Consider the following 25,200-nt stretch of genomic DNA (forward strand, 5'->3'; position numbering starts at 1 on the left):
ACTGCCCATAGACTCAGCACTGCCCATAGACTCAGCACTGCCCATAGACTCAACACTGCCCATAGACTCAACACTGCCCATAGACTCAACACTGCCCATAGACTCAGCACTGCCCATAGACTCAACACTGCCCATAGACTCAGCACTGCCCATAGACTCAGCACTGCCCATAGACTCAGCACTGCCCATAGACTCAACACTGCCCATAGACTCAACACTGCCCATAGACTCAACACTGCCCATAGACTCAACACTGCCCATAGACTCAGCCCTGCCCATAGACTCAGCACTGCCCATAGACTCAGCACTGCCCATAGACTCAGCACTGCCCATAGACTCAGCACTGCCCATAGACTCAGCACTGCCCATAGACTCAGCACTGCCCATAGACTCAACACTGCCCATAGACTCAACACTGCCCATAGACTCAGCACTGCCCATAGACTCAACACTGCCCATAGACTCAACACTGCCCATAGACTCAACACTGCCCATAGCCCATAGACTCAGCACTGCCCATAGACTCAGCACTGCCCATAGACTCAGCACTGCCCATGGACTCAACACTGCCCATAGACTCAGCACTGCCCATAGACTCAGCACTGCCCATAGACTCAACACTGCCCATAGACTCAGCACTGCCCATAGACTCAGCACTGCCCATAGACTCAGCACTGCCCATAGACTCAGCACTGCCCATAGACTCAACACTGCCCATAGACTCAGCACTGCCCATAGACTCAACACTGCCCATAGACTCAGCACTGCCCATAGACTCAACACTGCCCATAGACTCAACACTGCCCATAGCCCATAGACTCAGCACTGCCCATAGACTCAGCACTGCCCATAGACTCAGCACTGCCCATGGACTCAACACTGCCCATAGACTCAACACTGCCCATAGACTCAACACTGCCCATAGACTCAACACTGCACCATAGACTCAACACTGCCCATAGACTCAGCACTGCCCATAGACTCAGCACTGCCCATAGACTCAGCACTACCCATAGACTCAGCACTGCCCATAGACTCAACACTACCCATAGATTCAACACTGCCCATAGACTCAACACTGCCCATAGACTCAACACTGCCCATAGACTCAACACTGCCCATAGACTCAACACTGCCCATAGACTCAACACTGCCCATAGACTCAACACTGCCCATAGACTCAGCAGTGTCCATAGACTCAACACTGCCCATAGACTCAACACTGCCCATAGACTCAACACTGCCCATAGACTCAACACTGCCCATAGACTCAGCCCTGCCCATAGACTCAGCACTGCCCATAGACTCAGCACTGCCCATAGAATCAGCACTGCCCATAGACTCAACACTGCCCATAGACTCAACACTGCCCATAGACTCAGCACTGCCCATAGACTCAGCACTACCCATAGACTCAGCACTGCCCATAGACTCAGCACTGCCCATAGACTCAGCACTGCCCATAGACTCAACACTGCCCATAGACTCAACACTGCCCATAGACTCAGCACTGCCCATAGACTCAACACTGCCCATAGACTCAGCACTGCCCATAGACTCAGCACTGCCCATAGACTCAGCACTGCCCATAGACTCAACACTGCCCATAGACTCAACACTGCCCATAGACTCAACACTGCCCATAGACTCAGCCCTGCCCATAGACTCAGCACTGCCCATAGACTCAGCACTGCCCATAGACTCAGCACTGCCCATAGACTCAGCACTGCCCATAGACTCAACACTGCCCATAGACTCAACACTGCCCATAGACTCAGCACTGCCCATAGACTCAACACTGCCCATAGACTCAGCACTGCCCATAGACTCAGCACTGCCCATAGACTCAGCACTGCCCATAGACTCAACACTGCCCATAGACTCAACACTGCCCATAGACTCAACACTGCCCATAGACTCAACACTGCCCATACACTCAGCCCTGCCCATAGACTCAGCACTGCCCATAGACTCAGCACTGCCCATAGACTCAGCACTGCCCATAGACTCAACACTGCCCATAGACTCAGCACTGCCCATACTCAGCACTGCCCATAGACTCAGCACTGCCCATAGACTCAGCACTGCCCATAGACTCAACACTGCCCATAGACTCAACACTGCCCATAGACTCAGCACTGCCCATAGACTCAACACTGCCCATAGACTCAGCACTGCCCATAGACTCAACACTGCCCATAGACTCAACACTGCCCATAGCCCATAGACTCAGCACTGCCCATAGACTCAGCACTGCCCATAGACTCAGCACTGCCGATGGACTCAACACTGCCCATAGACTCAGCACTGCCCATAGACTCAGCACTGCCCATAGACTCAACACTGCCCATAGACTCAGCACTGCCCATAGACTCAGCACTGCCCATAGACTCAGCACTGCCCATAGACTCAGCACTGCCCATAGACTCAACACTGCCCATAGACTCAGCACTGCCCATAGACTCAACACTGCCCATAGACTCAGCACTGCCCATAGACTCAACACTGCCCATAGACTCAACACTGCCCATAGCCCATAGACTCAGCACTGCCCATAGACTCAGCACTGCCCATAGACTCAGCACTGCCCATGGACTCAACACTGCCCATAGACTCAACACTGCCCATAGACTCAACACTGCCCATAGACTCAACACTGCCCATAGACTCAACACTGCCCATAGACTCAGCACTGCCCATAGACTCAGCACTGCCCATAGACTCAGCACTGCCCATAGACTCAACACTGCCCATAGACTCAGCACTGCCCATAGACTCAACACTGCCCATAGACTCAGCACTGCCCATAGACTCAGCACTGCCCATAGACTCAACACTGCCCATAGACTCAACACTGCCCATAGACTCAGCACTGCCCATAGACTCAACACTGCCCATAGACTCAACACTGCCCATAGACTCAGCACTGCCCATGGACTCAACACTGCCCATAGACTCAACACTGCCCGTAGACTCAACACTGCCCGTAGACTCAACACTGCCCATAGACTCAACACTGCCCATAGACTCAACACTGCCCATAGACTCAACACTGCCCATAGACTCAACACTGCCCATAGACTCAACACTGCCCATAGACTCAACACTGCCCATAGACTCAACACTGCCCATAGACTCAACACTGCCCATAGACTCAACACTGCCCATAGACTCAACACTGCCCATAGACTCAACACTCCCCATAGACTCAGCAGTGCCCATAGACTCAACACTGCCCATAGACTCAACACTGCCCATAGACTCAACACTGCCCATAGACTCAACACTGCCCATAGACTCAACACTGCCCATAGACTCAGCCCTGCCCATAGACTCAGCACTGCCCATAGACTCAGCACTGCCCATAGACTCAGCACTGCCCATAGACTCAACACTGCCCATAGACTCAACACTGCCCATAGACTCAGCACTGCCCATAGACTCAGCACTGCCCATAGACTCAGCACTGCCCATAGACTCAGCACTGCCCATAGACTCAGCACTGCCCATAGACTCAACACTGCCCATAGACTCAACACTGCCCATAGACTCAGCACTGCCCATAGACTCAACACTGCCCATAGACTCAGCACTGCCCATAGACTCAACACTGCCCATAGACTCAACACTGCCCATAGACCATAGACTCAGCACTGCCCATAGACTCAGCACTGCCCATAGACTCAGCACTGCCCATAGACTCAGCACTGCCCATAGACTCAACACTGCCCATAGACTCAGCACTGCCCATAGACTCAACACTGCCCATAGACTCAACACTGCCCATAGACTCAACACTGCCCATAGACTCAACACTGCCCATAGACTCAACACTGCCCATAGACTCAGCCCTGCCCATAGACTCAGCATTGCCCATAGACTCAGCACTGCCCATAGACTCAGCACTGCCCATAGACTCAACACTGCCCATAGACTCAACACTGCCCATAGACCCAACACTGCCCATAGACTCAGCACTGCCCATAGACTCAGCACTGCCCATAGACTCAGCACTGCCCATAGACTCAACACTGCCCATAGACTCAGCACTGCCCATAGACTCAACACTGCCCATAGACTCAGCACTGCCCATAGACTCAGCACTGCCCATAGACTCAACACTGCCCATAGACTCAACACTGCCCATAGACTCAGCACTGCCCATAGACTCAACACTGCCCATAGACTCAACACTGCCCATAGACTCAGCACTGCCCATGGACTCAACACTGCCCATAGACTCAACACTGCCCATAGACTTAACACTTCTGATTTTGTACGTTTGCCCACTGACAAAGAAATTATCAGTATATCATTTTAATGGTAGATTTATTTGAACAGTGAGAAACAGAATAACAACAAAAAACATCCAGAAAAACGCATGTCAAAAATGTTATAAATTGATTTGCATTTTAATGAGGGAAATAAGTATTTGACCCCTCTGCAAAACATGACTTAGTACTTGGTGGCAAAACCCTTGTTGGCAATCACAGAGGTCAGACGTTTCTTGTAGTTGGCCACCAGGGCATTACACGTCACGTAGGGCAGTGCAGGGCATTACACGTCACGTAGGGCAGCGCAGGGCATTACACGTCACGTAGGGCAGCGCAGGGGATTACACATCACACAGGGCAGCGCAGGGCATTACACATCCCGTAGGGCAGCGCAGGGCATTACACGTCACGTAGGGCAGTGCAGGGCATTACACGTCACGTAGGGCAGCGCAGGGCATTACACATCACGTAGGGCAGCGCAGGGTATTACACGTCACGTAGGGCAGCGCAGGGCATTACACATCACGTAGGGCAGCGCAGGGCATTACACGTCACGTAGGGCAGCTCAGGGCATTACACGTCACAACCGGCATGCATTCTGGAGCCAAGTATGAATATCATCAAAGGGCATTCGAGGGCAGGTCAGGGTGTGATGCTTTATACAAGGGCAGGGCAGGCAGGGCAGTCAACTATAACCCTTAAAGGGCAGTTCAGGACATGGCATACGTTTCGCATGTGTGATGGGCAGATTGGCAGTCCACGGAGGGCATGCCCGGGCATAATATACAAGGGCAGCGAAGGGCAGCAGAGCGTGACTGTAATCCACATTGCAGGGCAGTAAATATCATTCATGTACTCTGCAGGGCAGCAGGTCAGGGCATTGCGTGTGATTAAGGGTTGTTGAAGGGCAGGTCAGGGCATTTCAACTATGGTACAAGGGCAGTCGAGCAGGGCATTACGCGTTGTACACACACACACACGAAGGGCATTACGTGTAGTACACACACACACACGAAGGGCATTACGTGTTGTTCACACACACACACGAAGGGCATTACGTGTAGTACACACACAAACACGAAGGGCATTATCTGTAGTACACACACACACGAAGGGCATTACGTGTTGTTCACACACACACACACGAAGGGCATTACGTGTAGTACACACACACACACGAAGGGCATTACGTGTTGTTCACACACACACACACACACGAAGGGCATTACGTGTAGTACACACACAAACACGAAGGGCATTATCTGTAGTACACACACACACGAAGGGCATTACGTGTTGTTCACACACACACACGAAGGGCATTACGTGTAGTACACACACACACACGAAGGGCATTACGTGTAGTACACACACACACACGAAGGGCATTACGTGTTGTTCACACACACACACGAAGGGCATTACGTGTAGTACACACACACGAAGGGCATTACGTGTAGTACACACACACACACACACGAAGGGCATTACGTGTTGTTCACATACACACGAAGGGCATTACGTGTAGTACACACACACACGAAGGGCATTATGCGTTGTTCACACACACACACGAAGGGCATTACGCGTAGTACACACACACACACACGAAGGGCATTACGTGTTGTACACACACACACGAAGGGCATTACGTGTAGTACACACACACACGAAGGGCATTATGCGTTGTTCACACACACACGAAGGGCATTACGTGTAGTACACACACACGAAGGGCATTACGTGTTGTACACACACACACGAAGGGCATTACGTGTTGTTCACACACACACACGAAGGGCATTACGTGTAGTACACACACACGAAGGGCATTACGTGTAGTACACACACACACACGAAGGGCATTACGTGTAGTACACACACACACACGAAGGGCATTACGTGTAGTACACACACACGAAGGGCATTACGTGTAGTACACACACACACACGAAGGGCATTACGTGTTGTTCACACACACACACGAAGGGCATTACGTGTAGTACACACACACGAAGGGCATTACGTGTAGTACACACACACACACGAAGGGCATTACGTGTAGTACACACACACGAAGGGCATTACGTGTAGTACACACACACACACGAAGGGCATTACGTGTAGTACACACACACACACGAAGGGCATTACGTGTTGTACACACACACACACGAAGGGCATTACGTGGCGTTCACACACACACACGAAGGGCATTACGTGTAGTACACACACACACACGAAGGGCATTACGTGGCGTTCACACACAAAGATCCCCCGTATAGCCTTAACAGACTGTAGGGACAAGTGCTGTTAGCGAGCACCTATGAAGGCCGAAACGGTACACGAGGGGGTGGGTGGCCAGCACCACGCCCGACCGCCTTTGTCTCCCCAGTGACGATGTTTACACACCGCACCAGGTACTGAGTCGACCTAGGGGAGGCCCGGGACCGGTTCAGATAATCGTCACTGGTGTTGGCCGTGAGCAGGAATCAAACCTGGATCACCAGGTTCATAGCGCAGCGTAGCGCTAACCGCTACACTATCGCTCCTCACACACACACACAGACACACACACGAAGGGCAATACGCACAGACACACACACACACGAAGGGCATTACACACAGACACACACACGAAGGGCATTAGGCACAGACACACACACACACACTAAGGGCATTACGCACAGATATACATACACACAGACACACACACACACTAAGGGCATTATGCACACACACACACGAAGGGCATTAGGCACAGACACACACACACACACTAAGGGCATTACGCACAGATATACATACACACAGACACAGACACACACGCAGACACACACACACACGAAGGGCATTACACACAGATATACATACACACAGACACACACACAGACACACACACACACGAAGGGCATTCCGCGTGATCCCCTCAGGTCGAAGGGGGCAGGCGAAGCTCAGGGCATGTCCGGGGCAAGCTGTGGCTGTGGCAGCGCTGCTGTAGCGGTGGATGCGGTGGTTGTTGTTGTTGTTGTTGTCGTTGTTGCGGCCGGAGGTCGACACGGAGGGAATGCCCCCAGCCGGCCGGCATTGCCCCTCGGAAGCCGGGGTCCCTCCTGCTCGGGACAAGGCCAGGGGCAGGGCTGAGCGTGGGACAGACGAACGGATGCACGCTCCTAAATAACACACCACACACACACACACCACACACACACACCACACACACACACCACACACAACACACACACCACACACACACCACACAAAACACACACACACCACACACACACCACACAACACACCACACACACACACCACACACACCACACACAACACACACACCACACACACCACACACACACCACACAAAACACACACACACACCACACACACACACACACCACACACACACACCACACACACCACACACAACACACACACCACACACACACCACACAAAACACACACACACCACACACACACCACACAACACACCACACACACAACACACACACCACAAACACACCACACACACAACACACACATCACACACACACCACACACACACCACACACACACACCACACACACACACCACACACACCACACACAACACACACACCACACACACCACACACACACCACACAAAACACACACACACACCACACACACACCACACACACAACACACACACACAACACACCACACACACAACACACACACCACACACACCACAAACACACCACACACACCACACACCACACACACATCACACACACACCACACACACACCACACACACAACACACACAGACATCACACACACACATCACACACACACAGAAAGACAAAGATCCCCCGTGCAGCCTTAACAGCCTGTGGGGGCAAGTGCTGTTGGTGTGAGCGGCAGCGCCCCCACTATGGCACGCACACGGGGGGGGGGGGGGGGGGGGGGGGGGCTTGGTGGGGGGTCAGGGGTCAACGGTGGGGGCGATCAAGGGTGAGGGTGGGGGTTGGGGTGGGGGCTTGGGGTAGTCAGGGGTGGGGGTCGGGGGTGGAAGGTCGGGGCTAGGGGTCGCGACCCCACACCACCGGCACCTTGTGGTGAGGCCGCTGCCTGCTGCCGGGGGACTCCAGCCTCCTCCCCTCATCCGGCACAGCCGTCGCCACCGCCGGCACAGCCGGCACAGCCGGCACAGCCGGCACAGCCGATACAGCCGACACAGCCGGCACAGCCGATACAGCCGGCACAGCCGGCACAGCCGACACAGCCGACACAGCCGGCACAGCCGGCACAGCCGGCACAGCCGATACAGCCGGCACAGCCGGCACAGCCGGCACAGCCGATACAGCCGGCACAGGCACAGCCGACACAGCCGGCACAGCCGATTTCCTCGCACCCCAAAATCCAAGACCCCTGGCCGCTCGAGCGTCGACCCCCACCACTGCCTACGAAGGGTCGCAGGAGAGACATCACAGAGACACACACACAGAGACACTCACAGAGACACACACAGAGACACACACACAGAAACACACACAGAGACACACACAGAGACATCACACAGAGACACACACAGAGAGACACTCACAGAGACATCACAGAGACACTCACAAAGACACACACACAGAGACATCACAGAAACACACACACAGAGACACTCACAGAGACACACACAGAGACACTCACAGAGACACACACAGAGACACACACAGAGAGACACACACAGAGACACACACACAGAGACACTCACACAGAGACACACACACAGAGACACACACAGAGACATCACACGGAGACACACACACAGAAACACACACAGAGACATCACACAGAGACACTCACACAGAGACACACACACAGAGACACACACAGAGACACACACACAGAGACACTCACATAGAGACACTCACACAGAGACACTCACAGAGACACTCACAGAGACACTCACAGAGACACACACAGAGACACTCACACAGAGACATCACAGAGACACTCACAGAGACACTCACAGAGACACACACAGAAACACACACAGAGAGACACACAGAGACACTCACAGAGACACTCACAGAGACATTACAGAGACATCACAGAGACACTCACAGAGACACTCACAGAGACACACACAGAAACACACACAGAGACACACACAGAGACACTCACAGAGACACTCACAGAGACATTACAGAGACATCACAGAGACACTCACAGAGACATCACACAGAGACACACACAGAGACACACACAGAGACACACACACAGAGACACACACAGAGACATCACACAGAGACACACACACAGAGACACTCACACAGAGACACACACACAGAGACACACACAGAGACATCACACAGAGACACACACACAGAAACACACACAGAGACATCACACAGAGACACTCACACAGAGACACACACACAGAGACACACACAGAGACACTCACACAGAGACACTCACACAGAGACACTCACACAGAGACACTCACAGAGACACTCACAGAGACATCACAGAGACACTCACAGAGACACTCACAGAGACACACACAGAAACACACACAGAGACACACACAGAGACACTCACAGAGACACTCACAGAGACATTACAGAGACATCACAGAGACACTCACAGAGACATCACACAGAGACACACACAGAGACACACACAGAGACACTCACAGAGACACTCACAGAGACATTACAGAGACATCACAGAGACACTCACAGAGACACTCACAGAGACATCACACAGATACACACACAGAAACACACACAGAGACACTCACAGAGACACTCACAGAGACATTATAGAGACATCACAGAGACACTCACAGAGACACTCACAGAGACATCACACAGATACACACACAGAGACACACACAGAGACACACACAGAGACATCACACAGAGACATCACAGAGACACACAGAGAGACACACACAGAGACACACACAGAGACACTCACAGAGACATCACAGTGAGACACTCACAGAGACACACACAGAGACATCACAGAGAGATACTCACAGAGACATCACAGAAACACACACAGAGACACACACAGAGACACTCACAGAGACACTCACAGAGACACACACAGAGACACACACAGAGACACACACAGAGACATCACAGAGACACACACAGAGACACTCACAGAGACACTCACAGAGACATCACAGAAACACACACAGAGACACACACAGAGACACTCACAGAGACACTCACAGACACACACACAGAGACATCACAGAGACACACAGAGACACTCACAGAGACACTCACAGAGACACACACAGAGACACTCACAGAGACATCACAGAGACATCACAGAGACACACACACAGAGACACACACACAGACACACACAGAGACACACACAGAGACACTCACAGAGACACACACACAGACACACACAGACACACTCACAGAGACACACACACAGAAACACACACAGAGACACACACGCAGACACTCACAGAGACACACACACAGAGACACACACAGAGACACACACAGTGACACACACACACAGTGACACACACAGTGACACACACAGTGACACACATCACAGAGACACACACAGAGACACATCACAGAGACACACACAGAGACACTCACAGAGACACTCACAGAGTACCCACACAGAGTACCCACACAGAGACACACACAGAAACACTCACAGAGACACTCACAGAGACACATCACAGAGACACACAGAGTAGCCACAGAGTACCCACAGAGTACCCACACAGAGACACACACAGAGACACACACACAGAAACACTCACAGAGACACATCACAGAGACACTCACAGAGACACTCACAGAGTACCCACACAGAGACACACACAGAAACACTCACAGAGACACTCACAGAGACACACACACAGACACTCACAGAGACAGACACACAGAGACACTCACAGAGACACTCACAGAGTACCCACACAGAGACACACACAGAGACACTTACAGAGACACATCACAGAGACACACACAGAGACACATCACAGAGACATCACACAGAGACATCACAGAGACACACAGAGAGACACACACAGAGACACACACAGAGACACTCACAGAGACATCACAGTGAGACACTCACAGAGACACACACAGAGACATCACAGAGAGACACTCACAGAGACATCACAGAAACACACACAGAGACACACACAGAGACACTCACAGAGACACTCACAGACACACACACAGAGACATCACAGAGACACACAGAGACACTCACAGAGACACTCACAGAGACACACACAGAGACACTCACAGAGACATCACAGAGACATCACAGAGACACACACACAGAGACACACACACAGACACACACAGAGACACACACAGAGACACTCACAGAGACACACACACAGACACACACAGAGACACTCACAGAGACACACACACAGAAACACACACAGAGACACACACGCAGACACTCACAGAGACACACACACAGAGACACACACAGAGACACTCACAGAGTACCCACACAGAGACACACACAGAGACACTTACAGAGACACATCACAGAGACACACACAGAGACACATCACAGAGACACATCACAGAGACACTCACAGAGACACATCACAGACACATCACAGAGACCCACAGAGTACCCACAGAGTACCCACAGAGTACCCACAGAGTACCCGCGTTCTAATCAGGCGTGCTACCTGGAACGCTCCACGGCAGGGCTGCGAGGCCTCATTCCACTGCTTGCCGCCGAAGTTGGAGCTGCGTGCCCACGCGCCTGGGGCTGTGCCGGCTCCCGGCGCTTCTTCACCGGCGTCCGGCACGGCCTCCACAGCGGAGCGGTCATCACGCCGGGAGTCCCAGGCACGGCTGAACGGACAACCGGGAGTGGAGACACTGACCCTGAGACCCGGTGTCTAGACACTGACACCCGGTGTCTAGTCACTGACCCTGAGATCTGGTGTCTAGACACTGACCCTGAGACCCGGTGTCTAGACACTGACCCTGAGACCCGGTGTCTAGACACTGACCCTGAGACCCGGTGTCTAGACACTGACCCTGAGACCCGGTGTCTAGACACTGACCCTGAGACCCGGTGTCTAGACACTGACACTAAGACCCAGTGTCTAGACACTGACCCTGAGACCCGGTGTCTAGACACTGACACCCGGTGTCTAGTCACTGACCCTGAGATCTGGTGTCTAGACACTGACCCTGAGACCCGGTGTCTAGACACTGACCCTGAGACCCGGTGTCTAGACACTGACCCTGAGACCCGGTGTCTAGACACTGACCCTGAGACCCGGTGTCTAGACACTGACACTGAGACCTGGTGTCTAGACACTGACCCTGAGACCCGGTGTCTAGACACTGACCCTGAGACCCGGTGTCTAGACACTGACCCTGAGACCCGGTGTCTAGACACTGACCCTGAGACCCGGTGTCTAGACACTGACCCTGAGACCTGGTCCCTAGTCACTGACACTGAGACCCGGTGTCTAGACACTGACCCTGAGACCCGGTGTCTAGACACTGACCCTGAGACCCGGTGTCTAGACACTGACCCTGAGACCCGGTGTCTAGACACTGACTCTGAGACCCGGTGTCTAGACACTGACACCCGGTGTCTAGACACTGACCCTGAGACCCGGTGTCTAGTCACTGACCCTGAGACCCGGTGTCTAGACACTGACCCTGAGACCCGGTGTCTAGACACTGACACTGAGACCCGGTGTCTAGACACTGACACTGAGACCCGGTGTCTAGTCACTGACCCTGAGATCTGGTGTCTAGACACTGACCCTGAGACCCGGTGTCTAGACACTGACCCTGAGACCCGGTGTCTAGACACTGACCCTGAGACCCGGTGTCTAGACACTGACCCTGAGACCCGGTGTCTAGACACTGACCCTGAGACCCGGTGTCTAGTCACTGACCCTGAGACCCGGTGTCTAGACACTGACCCTGAGACCCGGTGTCTAGACACTGACACTGAGACCCGGTGTCTAGACACTGACCCTGAGACCCGGTGTCTAGACACTGACCCTGAGACCCGGTGTCTAGACACTGACCCTGAGACCCGGTGTCTAGTCACTGACCCTGAGATCTGGTGTCTAGACACTGACCCTGAGACCCAGTGTCTAGACACTGACCCTGAGACCCGGTGTCTAGACACTGACCCTGAGACCCGGTGTCTAGACACTGACCCTGAGACCCGGTGTCTAGACACTGAGACCCGGTGTCTAGACACTGACCCTGAGACCCGGTGTCTAGACACTGATCCTGAGACCCGGTGTCTAGACACTGACCCTGCGACCCGGTGTCTAGACACTGAGACCCGGTGTCTAGACACTGACCCTGAGACCCGGTGTCTAGACACTGACCCTGAGACCCGGTGTCTAGACACTGACCCTGAGACCTGGTGTCTAGACACTGACACTGAGACCCGGTGTCTAGACACTGACCCTGAGACCCGGTGTCTAGACACTGACCCTGAGACCCGGTGTCTGGACACTGACCCTGAGACCCGGTGTCTAGACACTGACCCTGAGACCCAGTGTCTAGACACTGACACCCGGTGTCTAGACACTGACCCTGAGACCCGGTGTCTAGACACTGACCCTGAGACCTGGTGTCTAGACACTGATCCTGAGACCCGGTGTCTAGACACTGACCCTGAGACCCGGTGTCTAGACACTGACCCTGAGACCCGGTGTCTAGACACTGACCCTGAGACCCGGTGTCTAGACACTGACCCTGAGACCCGGTGTCTAGACACTGACTCTGAGACCCGGTGTCTAGACACTGACACCCGGTGTCTAGACACTGACCCTGAGACCCGGTGTCTAGTCACTGACCCTGAGACCCGGTGTCTAGACACTGACCCTGAGACCCGGTGTCTAGACACTGACACTGAGACCCGGTGTCTAGACACTGACACTGAGACCCGGTGTCTAGTCACTGACCCTGAGATCTGGTGTCTAGACACTGACCCTGAGACCCGGTGTCTAGACACTGACCCTGAGACCCGGTGTCTAGACACTGACCCTGAGACCCGGTGTCTAGACACTGACCCTGAGACCCGGTGTCTAGACACTGACCCTGAGACCCGGTGTCTAGTCACTGACCCTGAGACCCGGTGTCTAGACACTGACCCTGAGACCCGGTGTCTAGACACTGACACTGAGACCCGGTGTCTAGACACTGACCCTGAGACCCGGTGTCTAGACACTGACCCTGAGACCCGGTGTCTAGACACTGACCCTGAGACCCGGTGTCTAGTCACTGACCCTGAGATCTGGTGTCTAGACACTGACCCTGAGACCCAGTGTCTAGACACTGACCCTGAGACCCGGTGTCTAGACACTGACCCTGAGACCCGGTGTCTAGACACTGACCCTGAGACCCGGTGTCTAGACACTGAGACCCGGTGTCTAGACACTGACCCTGAGACCCGGTGTCTAGACACTGATCCTGAGACCCGGTGTCTAGACACTGACCCTGCGACCCGGTGTCTAGACACTGAGACCCGGTGTCTAGACACTGACCCTGAGACCCGGTGTCTAGACACTGACCCTGAGACCCGGTGTCTAGACACTGACCCTGAGACCTGGTGTCTAGACACTGACACTGAGACCCGGTGTCTAGACACTGACCCTGAGACCCGGTGTCTAGACACTGACCCTGAGACCCGGTGTCTGGACACTGACCCTGAGACCCGGTGTCTAGACACTGACCCTGAGACCCGGTGTCTAGACACTGACACCCGGTGTCTAGACACTGACCCTGAGACCCGGTGTCTAGACACTGACCCTGAGACCTGGTGTCTAGACACTGATCCTGAGACCCGGTGTCTAGACACTGACCCTGAGACCCGGTGTCTAGACACTGACCCTGAGACCCGGTGTCTAGACACTGACCCTGAGACCCGGTGTCTGGACACTGACCCTGAGACCCGGTGTCTAGACACTGACCCTGAGACCCGGTGTCTAGACACTGACACCCAGTGTCTAGACACTGACCCTGAGACCTGGTGTCTAGACACTGACCCTGAGACCCGGTGTCTAGACACTGACACTGAGACCCGGTGTCTAGTCACTGACCCTGAGACCTGGTCCCTAGTCACTGACCCTGAGACCCGGTGTCTAGACACTGACCCTGAGACCCGGTGTCTAGACACTGACCCTGAGATCTGGTGTCTAGACACTGACCCTGAGACCCGGTGTCTAGACACTGACCCTGAGACCTGGTCCCTAGTCACTGACACTGAGACCCGGTGTCTAGACACTGACCCTGAGACCCGGTGTCTAGACACTGACCCTGAGACCCGGTGTCTAGACACTGACCCTGAGACCCGGTGTCTAGACACTGACCCTGAGACCCGGTGTCTAGACACTAACCCTGAGACCCGGTGTCTAGACACTGACCCTGAGACCCGGTGTCTAGACACTGACCCTGAGACCCGGTGTCTAGACACTAACCCTGAGACCCGGTGTCTAGACACTGACCCTGAGACCCGGTGTCTAGACACTGACCCTGAGACCCGGTGTCTAGACACTGACCCTGAGACCTGGTCCCTAGTCACTGACACTGAGACCCGGTGTCTAGACACTGACCCTGAGACCCGGTGTCTAGACACTGACCCTGAGACCCGGTGTCTAGACACTGACCCTGAGACCCGGTGTCTAGACACTGACCCTGAGACCCGGTGTCTAGACACTAACCCTGAGACCCGGTGTCTAGACACTGACCCTGAGACCCGGTGTCTAGACACTGACCCTGAGACCCGGTGTCTAGACACTAACCCTGAGACCCGGTGTCTAGACACTGACCCTGAGACCCGGTGTCTAGACACTGACCCTGAGACCCAGTGTCTAGACACTGACCCTGAGACCCGGTGTCTAGACACTGACCCTGAGACCCGGTGTCTAGACACTGACCCTGAGACCCGGTGTCTAGACATGGAGGTGTACCTTTGTGTGCGCGCTTTTCCGTGTGTCCTGAGGCCACAGTGCCAGCTTCTGTGTGAGAACTTCTGCTCTGTGCAGCACTCGCTCTACACGCACGAACGCACGCGCAAAAAATAACGACAAAAATCCCCCGTGTAGCCTCTAACAGACTGTAGGGGCAAGTGCTGCTAGCGAGCGGCACCTATGAAGGCCGGCACGGCACACGAGGGGGTGGGTGGCCAGCACCACGCCCGGCCGCCTTTGTCTCCTTAGTGGCAATGTTTACTACACACCGCACCAGGTACTCATTTGAGGCCGAGTCGACCTAGGGGAGGCCCAGGACCGGTTCAGATAATCGTCACCGGTCTTGGCCGTGAGCGGGAATCAAACCTGGGTCACTGGGTTTGTAGCACAGCGCTAACCGCTGCACCACCGCTCCCCACGCACGCACACGCACGCACACACACGCACGCACACACACACGTACACAACAACAACCGCCATTCACCACTAAGTGGCGGTGACGTCACCACGACGCTTGTGCCAGGCTATGTGCACCCTGAGGCCACGTGAAGTGTCGAACGCCCGCTGGCAGGAGGTCACGGGGCAGACCCAGGTGCCACGGGTCGACTGACTGAGATGACTGGCTGATGCACCACCTGTGCCCCCTACTGTGCCAACCTGCTGTGCTTTAGCCACCCGGCGCTCCGCTCGTTGTTCTGAGCGTCGCTCCTCCGCCCTCCGTTGTTGTTGGCGGGCAACTACCTCCAACTGCCCAGTAGCGTCCTTCACGAGCCTCCTCCACAGAGGCCGATCTTGACACCGCTGGTACCAGTCATCGGCAAGTCCACTCAGCTCCACGCCCTCCTGTACCACATCACTCCATCTCTTCTCTAGCCCGTGCCGCGCCCGCTTAGCCCCCTCAATCCGGCTGAACAAAAGCTGTTTCGGCATGCGGTGGCTGGGCATGCGGGCTACATGACCCAGCCATCGCAGCCTTGCCTGCCGGAGGAGCTCACCGATGGGACCCTGCCCAGATCTTTCAAGGATTTGTGAGCTCCTCACACAATCCAGTCTGGTTAAACCCAGGATGGATCGTAGGCAGGCCAGCCTAAATGTTTCTAACCGGCGAAGATGTTCCATTAGGGGGGTCCACGTTTCGCAAGCGTAGAGAAGGGAGGGAATGACCGTGGCCGAGAAGACCTGAAGCTTAGTGCGGAGCGACAGACCAGGTAGCTTCCACGTACACACACGCCCACACACACGCATGCACAGATTAGTCCGCTCATGTGCTGTAGCACCTCCTGGCAGAACCCAGGCTCTCAGTGTCTCTGACATGGCCATCGTGAACCCCCTGAGAGAGAGAGAGACACCCAGACCCAGGGCTTGAACCCAGACTCTCAGTGTCTCTGACACGGCCATCGTGAACCCCCTGAGAGACAGAGACACCCAGACCCAGGGCTTGAACCTAGACTCTCAGTGTCTCTGACACGGCCATCGTGAACCCCCTGGGAGAGAGACACCCAGACCCAGGGCTCTAACCCAGGCTCTCAGTGTGTCTGACACGGCCATCGTGAGCAGCGAGAGAGAGAGACACCCAGACCCAGGGCTTGAACCCAGGCTCTCAGTGTCTCTGACATGGCCATTGTGAACCCCCTGAGAGAGAGAGAGACACCCAGACCCAGGGCTTGAACCCAGGCTCTCAGTGTCTCTGACACAGCCATCGTGAGCCCCCTGAGAAAGAGAGAGACACCCAGACCCAGGGCTTGAACCCAGGCTCTCAGTGTCTCCGACATGGCCATTGTGAACCCCTTGAGAGAGACACCCAGACCCAGGGCTTGAACCCAGACTGTCAGTGTCTCCGACATGGCCATTGTGAACCCCTTGAGAGAGACACCCAGACCCAGGGCTCGAACCCAGGCTGTCAGCGTTGGCGGCTGGCTACCTTGTCGTATTTCCGCCCCGTTAGGAACCTCCCAGAATCCTCGGGAACCTCATCCACGTCCGGTTTTCTCAACACCTTGGGAGAGGGAAGAGCCACACGGAGCACGTGGGGTTTACAGTCGCCACGCGTGGAAGAGGAGGCCAACTCACATTCGTACCGCGATCACGTGCGGTTCATGACAAGCTATTTAAACATAATCTTTGGTTGTTTCTGTAAAGTCATCACGTGGTAGGTAGAAATAAAATAAAATAAATCAAATCCCGACGTTTCGATGGCGACACAAGCGGCTTGTGTTTGCCATCGAAACGTCGGGATTTGATTAATTTTAGTTCTACCCACCACGTGATGACTTTACAGAAAGAACCACAGAGCGTGGATTCCTGCAGTCACGAAAGCTTCAAATCAAGATATTTAAACTATAAACTATAAGCTATGTAGCTCTTTATCAGTAGCGACCTGGCCATCAACAAATGACATGTCAGCAAGTGGCTTATCGCGTTTGAAATTGACAGCAGCAGCAAATCGCTCAAAACGCGCGGTGACGTTAATCCTCAATGTGGAGAGAAAAAGCGGAGCGACCGGAGAAAAAATCCATGCACTGACCTGGGAGAGAGAGACACGCAACAGACAGACACACACAGACAGACACACACACGCAGACAGACACACACAGACAGACACACACACAGACACACAGACAGACACACATACACACACAGACACACACACACAGACAGACACACACACAGACAGACACACACACAGACAGACACACAGACACACACAGACACAATCACACAGACACACACACAGACACACACACAGACACACACAGACACACACACAGACACACAAACAGACACGCACACAGACACAAACACACAGACACACAGACACACACACAGACACACACACACAGACAGACACACAGAGACACACACAGACAGACACACACAGACAGACACACATACACAGACACACACACAGACACACACACACACAGACACACACACAGACACACAGACATACACAGACAGACACACACACAGACAGACAGACACACACAGACAGACACACACACAGACACACACACAGACACAGACACACACACAGACACACACAGACACAGACACACACACACAGACACACACAGACACACACACAGACAGACACACAGACACACACAGACACACACACACACAGACACACACACAGGCACACACACACACAGACACACACACACACAGACACACACACAGACACACACACAGACACACACACAGACAGACACACACAGACAGACACACACACACAGACACACAGACACACACACACACACAGACACACACACAGACACACAGACAGACACAGACACCCACAGACACACACACAGACACACACACACAGACACACACACAGACAGACACACACAGACAGACACACACAGACAGACACACAGACAGACACACACACAGACACACACACAGACACACACACACACAGACAGACATACAGACAGACACACAGACACACACACAGACACACACACACAGACAGACACACAGACACACACACAGACACACACAGACAGACACACACAGACACACACACAGACACACACACAGACACACACACAGACACACACACACAGACACACACACAGACACACACAGACAGACACACACAGACACACACACAGACACACACACAGACACACACACACACACAGACACACACACAGACACACACAGACAGACACACACAGACACACACACAGACACACACACACAGACACACACACAGACAGACACACACACAGACACACACACAGACACACACACAGACACACACAGACAGACACACACAGACACACACACAGACACACACACACACAGACACACACACAGACACACACACACACAGACACACACACAGACACACACAGACAGACACACACAGACACACACACAGACACACACACACACAGACACACACACCGACACACACACAGACACACACACACACAGACACACACACAGACACACACAGACAGACACAGACAGACACACACAGACACACACACACACACACAGACACACACACACAGACACACACACACACAGACACACACACACACAGACACACACAGACACACACAGACACACACAGACAGACACACAGACAGACACACAGACACACACAGACACACACACACAGACACACACACAGACACACACACAGACACACACAGACAGACACACAGACACACACAGACACACACACACAGACACACACACACAGACACACACACAGACACACACACACACACACAGACACACACACAGACACACACACAGACAGACACACACAGACAGACACACAGACACACACACACACAGACACACACACAGACAGACACACACAGACAGACACACAGACACACACACACACAGACACAGACACACAGACACACACACACACAGACACACACACAGACACACAGACAGACACACACACACACACAGACACACAGACACACACACACACAGACACACACACACAGACACACAGACAGACACACACACACACAGACACACAGACACAACAACCGCCATTCGCCACTAAGTGGCGGTGACGTCACCACGACGCTTGTGCCAGGCTATGTGCACCCTGAGGCCACGTGAAGTGTCGAACGCCCGCTGGCAGGAGGTCACGGGGCAGACCCAGGTGCCACGGGTCGACTGACTGAGATGACTGGCTGATGCACCACCTGTGCCCCCTACTGTGCCAACCTGCTGTGCTTTAGCCACCCGGCGCTCCGCTCGCTGTTGTGAGCGTCGCTCCTCCGCCCTCCGTTGTTGTTGGAGGGCGACTGCCTCCAACTGCCCAGTAGCATCCTTCACGAGCCTCCTCCACAGAGGCCGATCTTGACACCGCTGGTACCAGTCATCGGCAAGTCCACTCAGCTCCACGTCCTCCTGTACCACATCACTCCATCTCTTCTCTAGCCCGTGCCGCGCCCGCTTAGCCCCCTCAATCCGGCCAAACAAAAGCTGTTTCGGCATGCGGTGGCTGGGCATGCGGGCTACATGACCCAGCCATCGCAGCCTTGCCTGCCGGAGGAGCTCACCGATGGGACCCTGCCCAGATCTTTCAAGGATTTGTGAGCTCCTCACACAATCCAGTCTGGTTAAACCCAGGATGGATCGTAGGCAGGCCAGCCTAAATGTTTCTAACCGGCGAAGATGTTCCATTAGGGGGGTCCACGTTTCGCAAGCGTAGAGAAGGGAGGGAATGACCGTGGCCGAGAAGACCTGAAGCTTAGTGCGGAGCGACAGACCAGGTAGCTTCCACACAGCGTTACGCAACCGATGAAAAGATATTGCCGCTCGACTGATTCGGAGTGAGACCTCTGCTGTTAAACTGGAGCCAGTCATAAGCACACTGCCCAGGTATGGGAAACTCTCCACTCTCTCCACAACTGCCCCATCACCGATTGGGAGTTGTGGGGGTGGAGTGTCCGATGGTACAAAATACCCAGGCAGGTGCTTAGTTTTGGTGGGGCTGATGGTAAGGCCCCACCTCTTAGTGGCACGCTCCAGTCTCAGCAGCAGCGTCTCCAACTCCTCCTCTGACTGAGCAGCTATTACCAAGTCATCAGCATACATAACGTGGTTGAGCAATAGGGAGCCATCCCTTGACCGCACCCGGGCATCGATTAGCCTCCCATTATATCTGTACCATATGGAGATTCCCCCGGTACAGCTATTGAAGGCTTCACGAACTACGTGGTCAACACACACACAGACACACACACACAGACACACACACAGACACACACACAGACACACACACACACACACAGACACACACACAGACACACACACAGACAGACACACACAGACACACACACACAGACACAGACAGACACACACAGACACACACACACACACACACAGACACACACACAGACACACACAGACAGACACACACAGACACACACACAGACACACACACAGACACACACACAGACACACACACAGACACACACACACACAGACACACACACAGACACACACAGACACACACAGACACACACACACAGACACACACACACACACAGACACACACACACAGACACACACACACAGACACACACACACAGACACACACACACAGACACACACACAGACACACAGACACACACACAGACACACACAGACACACACAGACACACACAGACAGACACACAGACAGACACACAGACACACACAGACACACACACACAGACACACACACAGACACACACAGACACACACACAGACACACACACAGACACACACAGACAGACACACAGACAGACACACAGACACACACAGACACACACACACAGACACACACACAGACACACACACACACAGACACACACACAGACACACACACAGACAGACACACACAGACAGACACACAGACACACACACACAGACACACACACACACAGACACACACACACACAGACACACACACAGACAGACACACACAGACAGACACACAGACACACACACACAGACACACACACACACAGACACACACACACACACAGACACACACACACAGACACACACACAGACACACAGACAGACACACACACACACAGACACACAGACACACACACACACACAGACACACACACACAGACACACACACAGACACACACACAACAACAACAACAACAACCGCCATTCGCCACTAAGTGGCGGTGACGTCACCACGACGCTTGTGCCAGGCTATGTGCACCCTGAGGCCACGTGAAGTGTCGAACGCCCGCTGGCAGGAGGTCACGGGGCAGACCCAGGTGCCACGGGTCGACTGACTGAGATGACTGGCTGATGCACCACCTGTGCCCCCTACTGTGCCAACCTGCTGTGCTTTAGCCACCCGGCGCTCCGCTCGCTGTTGTGAGCGTCGCTCCTCCGCCCTCCGTTGTTGTTGGAGGGCGACTGCCTCCAACTGCCCAGTAGCATCCTTCACGAGCCTCCTCCACAGAGGCCGATCTTGACACCGCTGGTACCAGTCATCGGCAAGTCCACTCAGCTCCACGTCCTCCTGTACCACATCACTCCATCTCTTCTCTAGCCCGTGCCGCGCCCGCTTAGCCCCCTCAATCCGGCCAAACAAAAGCTGTTTCGGCATGCGGTGGCTGGGCATGCGGGCTACATGACCCAGCCATCGCAGCCTTGCCTGCCGGAGGAGCTCACCGATGGGACCCTGCCCAGATCTTTCAAGGATTTGTGAGCTCCTCACACAATCCAGTCTGGTTAAACCCAGGATGGATCGTAGGCAGGTCAGCCTAAATGTTTCTAACCGGCGAAGATGTTCCATTAGGGGGGTCCACGTTTCGCAAGCGTAGAGAAGGGAGGGAATGACCGTGGCCGAGAAGACCTGAAGCTTAGTGCGGAGCGACAGACCAGGTAGCTTCCACACAGCGTTACGCAACCGATGAAAAGATATTGCCGCTCGACTGATTCGGAGTGAGACCTCTGCTGTTAAACTGGAGCCAGTCATAAGCACACTGCCCAGGTATGGGAAACTCTCCACTCTCTCCACAACTGCCCCATCACCGATTGGGAGTTGTGGGGGTGGAGTGTCCGATGGTACAAAATACCCAGGCAGGTGCTTAGTTTTGGTGGGGCTGATGGTAAGGCCCCACCTCTTAGTGGCACGCTCCAGTCTCAGCAGCAGCGTCTGCAACTCCTCCTCTGACTGAGCAGCTATTACCAAGTCATCAGCATACATAACGTGGTTGAGCAATAGGGAGCCATCCCTTGACCGCACCCGGGCATCGATTAGCCTCCCATTATATCTGTACCATATGGAGATTCCCCCGGTACAGCTATTGAAGGCTTCACGAACTACGTGGTCAAAATAGATGTTAAATAATGTGGGAGCCAGAGGACATCCCTGTCGCACCCCAAGGTGTACAGGGAATGGCTCTGACTCCCGGCCACGTAGTTTTACCCGGGCCCGCTCACCATCATGAAGGTCCTTAATGATCGTGAGCAGAGGGTCAGGTACTCCAAAAGCACGAAGAACGACCCAGAGCCCAGGCCTACTGATGGTATCATAGGCCTTGACCAGGTCAATAAAGCAGAGATGTAGGTCTTGTTGGAATTCCCTACACCTCTGCTGTAGCAGACGGACAGAAAATATGGCATCTGTGCAGGACCGCCCTTTCCTGAAACCGCATTGGGGCTCCGCAAGCCTCTCCTCAGCGTGCCTGGCAAGGCGATGCTGAATAATCCTTGCCAGGACCTTTCCCGGCACACTGAGGAGTGAGATGCCCCTGTAGTTGTTACAGTCTGTGCGGTCCCCCTTCTTAAAAAGGGGGACCACCAGGGCATCCTTCCAATCCTGCGGAACCCGTCCAGTGGTCCAGACTGTTGTTATGATGTCATATAGGGCAGTCTGTGCACAAACGCCACCCTCCCTCAGCATTTCGCTTGGGAGATCATCTCTGCCCGCTGCCTTTCCTGGTCTCAGACTCCGGATCGCCTTCAATACTTCCTCAGCAGATGGCACCTCAGCCAGCCACTCACAGGGGGTGACTTCATCCAATATTTGAGGCACCGCAGCCTCAGCAGGGTCATCCTCACTTTGTGCCACGATGTTTTCCTGGCTGTGGGATTTTCCCTCCCCCAGGACCTCACAGAAATGCTCAGCAAATCTGCGAACCTGTTCCTGGGGGTCGGAAATTGGATCACCGTTTTTTCCCCTAATGATGGTAATAGGTGTGGCGCTGCAGGTTACTTTTTTGATGGAGTTAAATAGCGATTTGTGATCACGGGCCACTGAGGCAGACTCCATCTCCTCAGCAACCCGCGACCACCACCCATCCTTGCAGCGCCTCACGGCTCTCCGAACCTCCGAGCGAAGGCTGCGGTAAGCCTCCTCATTCTCTGACGTGGGATTCTGTAGCCGATGACAGTGGGCCTGTCGCTTTTTCTCAACCATCCTGAACAACTCCTCTGTCATCCAGGGTGTCT

At 54.0% G+C, this 25,200-nt stretch overlaps 1 protein-coding gene across 7 annotated transcripts in view; it reads right to left on the bottom strand.

Annotated features, from left to right (window-relative positions):
* Window positions 1-4,312: 4,312 nt before the first annotated feature.
* Window positions 4,313-25,200, bottom strand: part of LOC142908100 (uncharacterized) — a 38,665-nt gene continuing 17,777 nt past the window's right edge. For 5 of the 7 annotated variants that reach the window (XM_076058309.1, XM_076058316.1, XM_076058315.1 and 2 more), the window contains exons 8-12: window positions 18,158-18,232; window positions 16,237-16,319; window positions 11,965-12,133; window positions 8,369-8,719; window positions 4,313-7,447 (exon numbers count right to left, since the gene is read on the bottom strand). In XM_076058309.1, the coding sequence (XP_075914424.1) occupies window positions 7,229-7,447; window positions 8,369-8,719; window positions 11,965-12,133; window positions 16,237-16,319; window positions 18,158-18,232 (897 nt within the window). In that variant the 3' untranslated portion in view covers window positions 4,313-7,228. The remainder of the gene's footprint in view (window positions 7,448-8,368; window positions 8,720-11,964; window positions 12,134-16,236; window positions 16,320-18,157; window positions 18,233-25,200) is intronic. The other 2 variants (XM_076058310.1, XM_076058311.1) reach the window with 2 other exon arrangements.

This window comes from Petromyzon marinus (genome assembly GCF_048934315.1).
Source record: "Petromyzon marinus isolate PM22_M1 ecotype Great Lakes invasive population chromosome 70 unlocalized genomic scaffold, UKy_Petmar_22M1.pri1.0 chr70_unloc.2, whole genome shotgun sequence".
Taxonomy (NCBI): domain Eukaryota; kingdom Metazoa; phylum Chordata; class Hyperoartia; order Petromyzontiformes; family Petromyzontidae; genus Petromyzon; species Petromyzon marinus.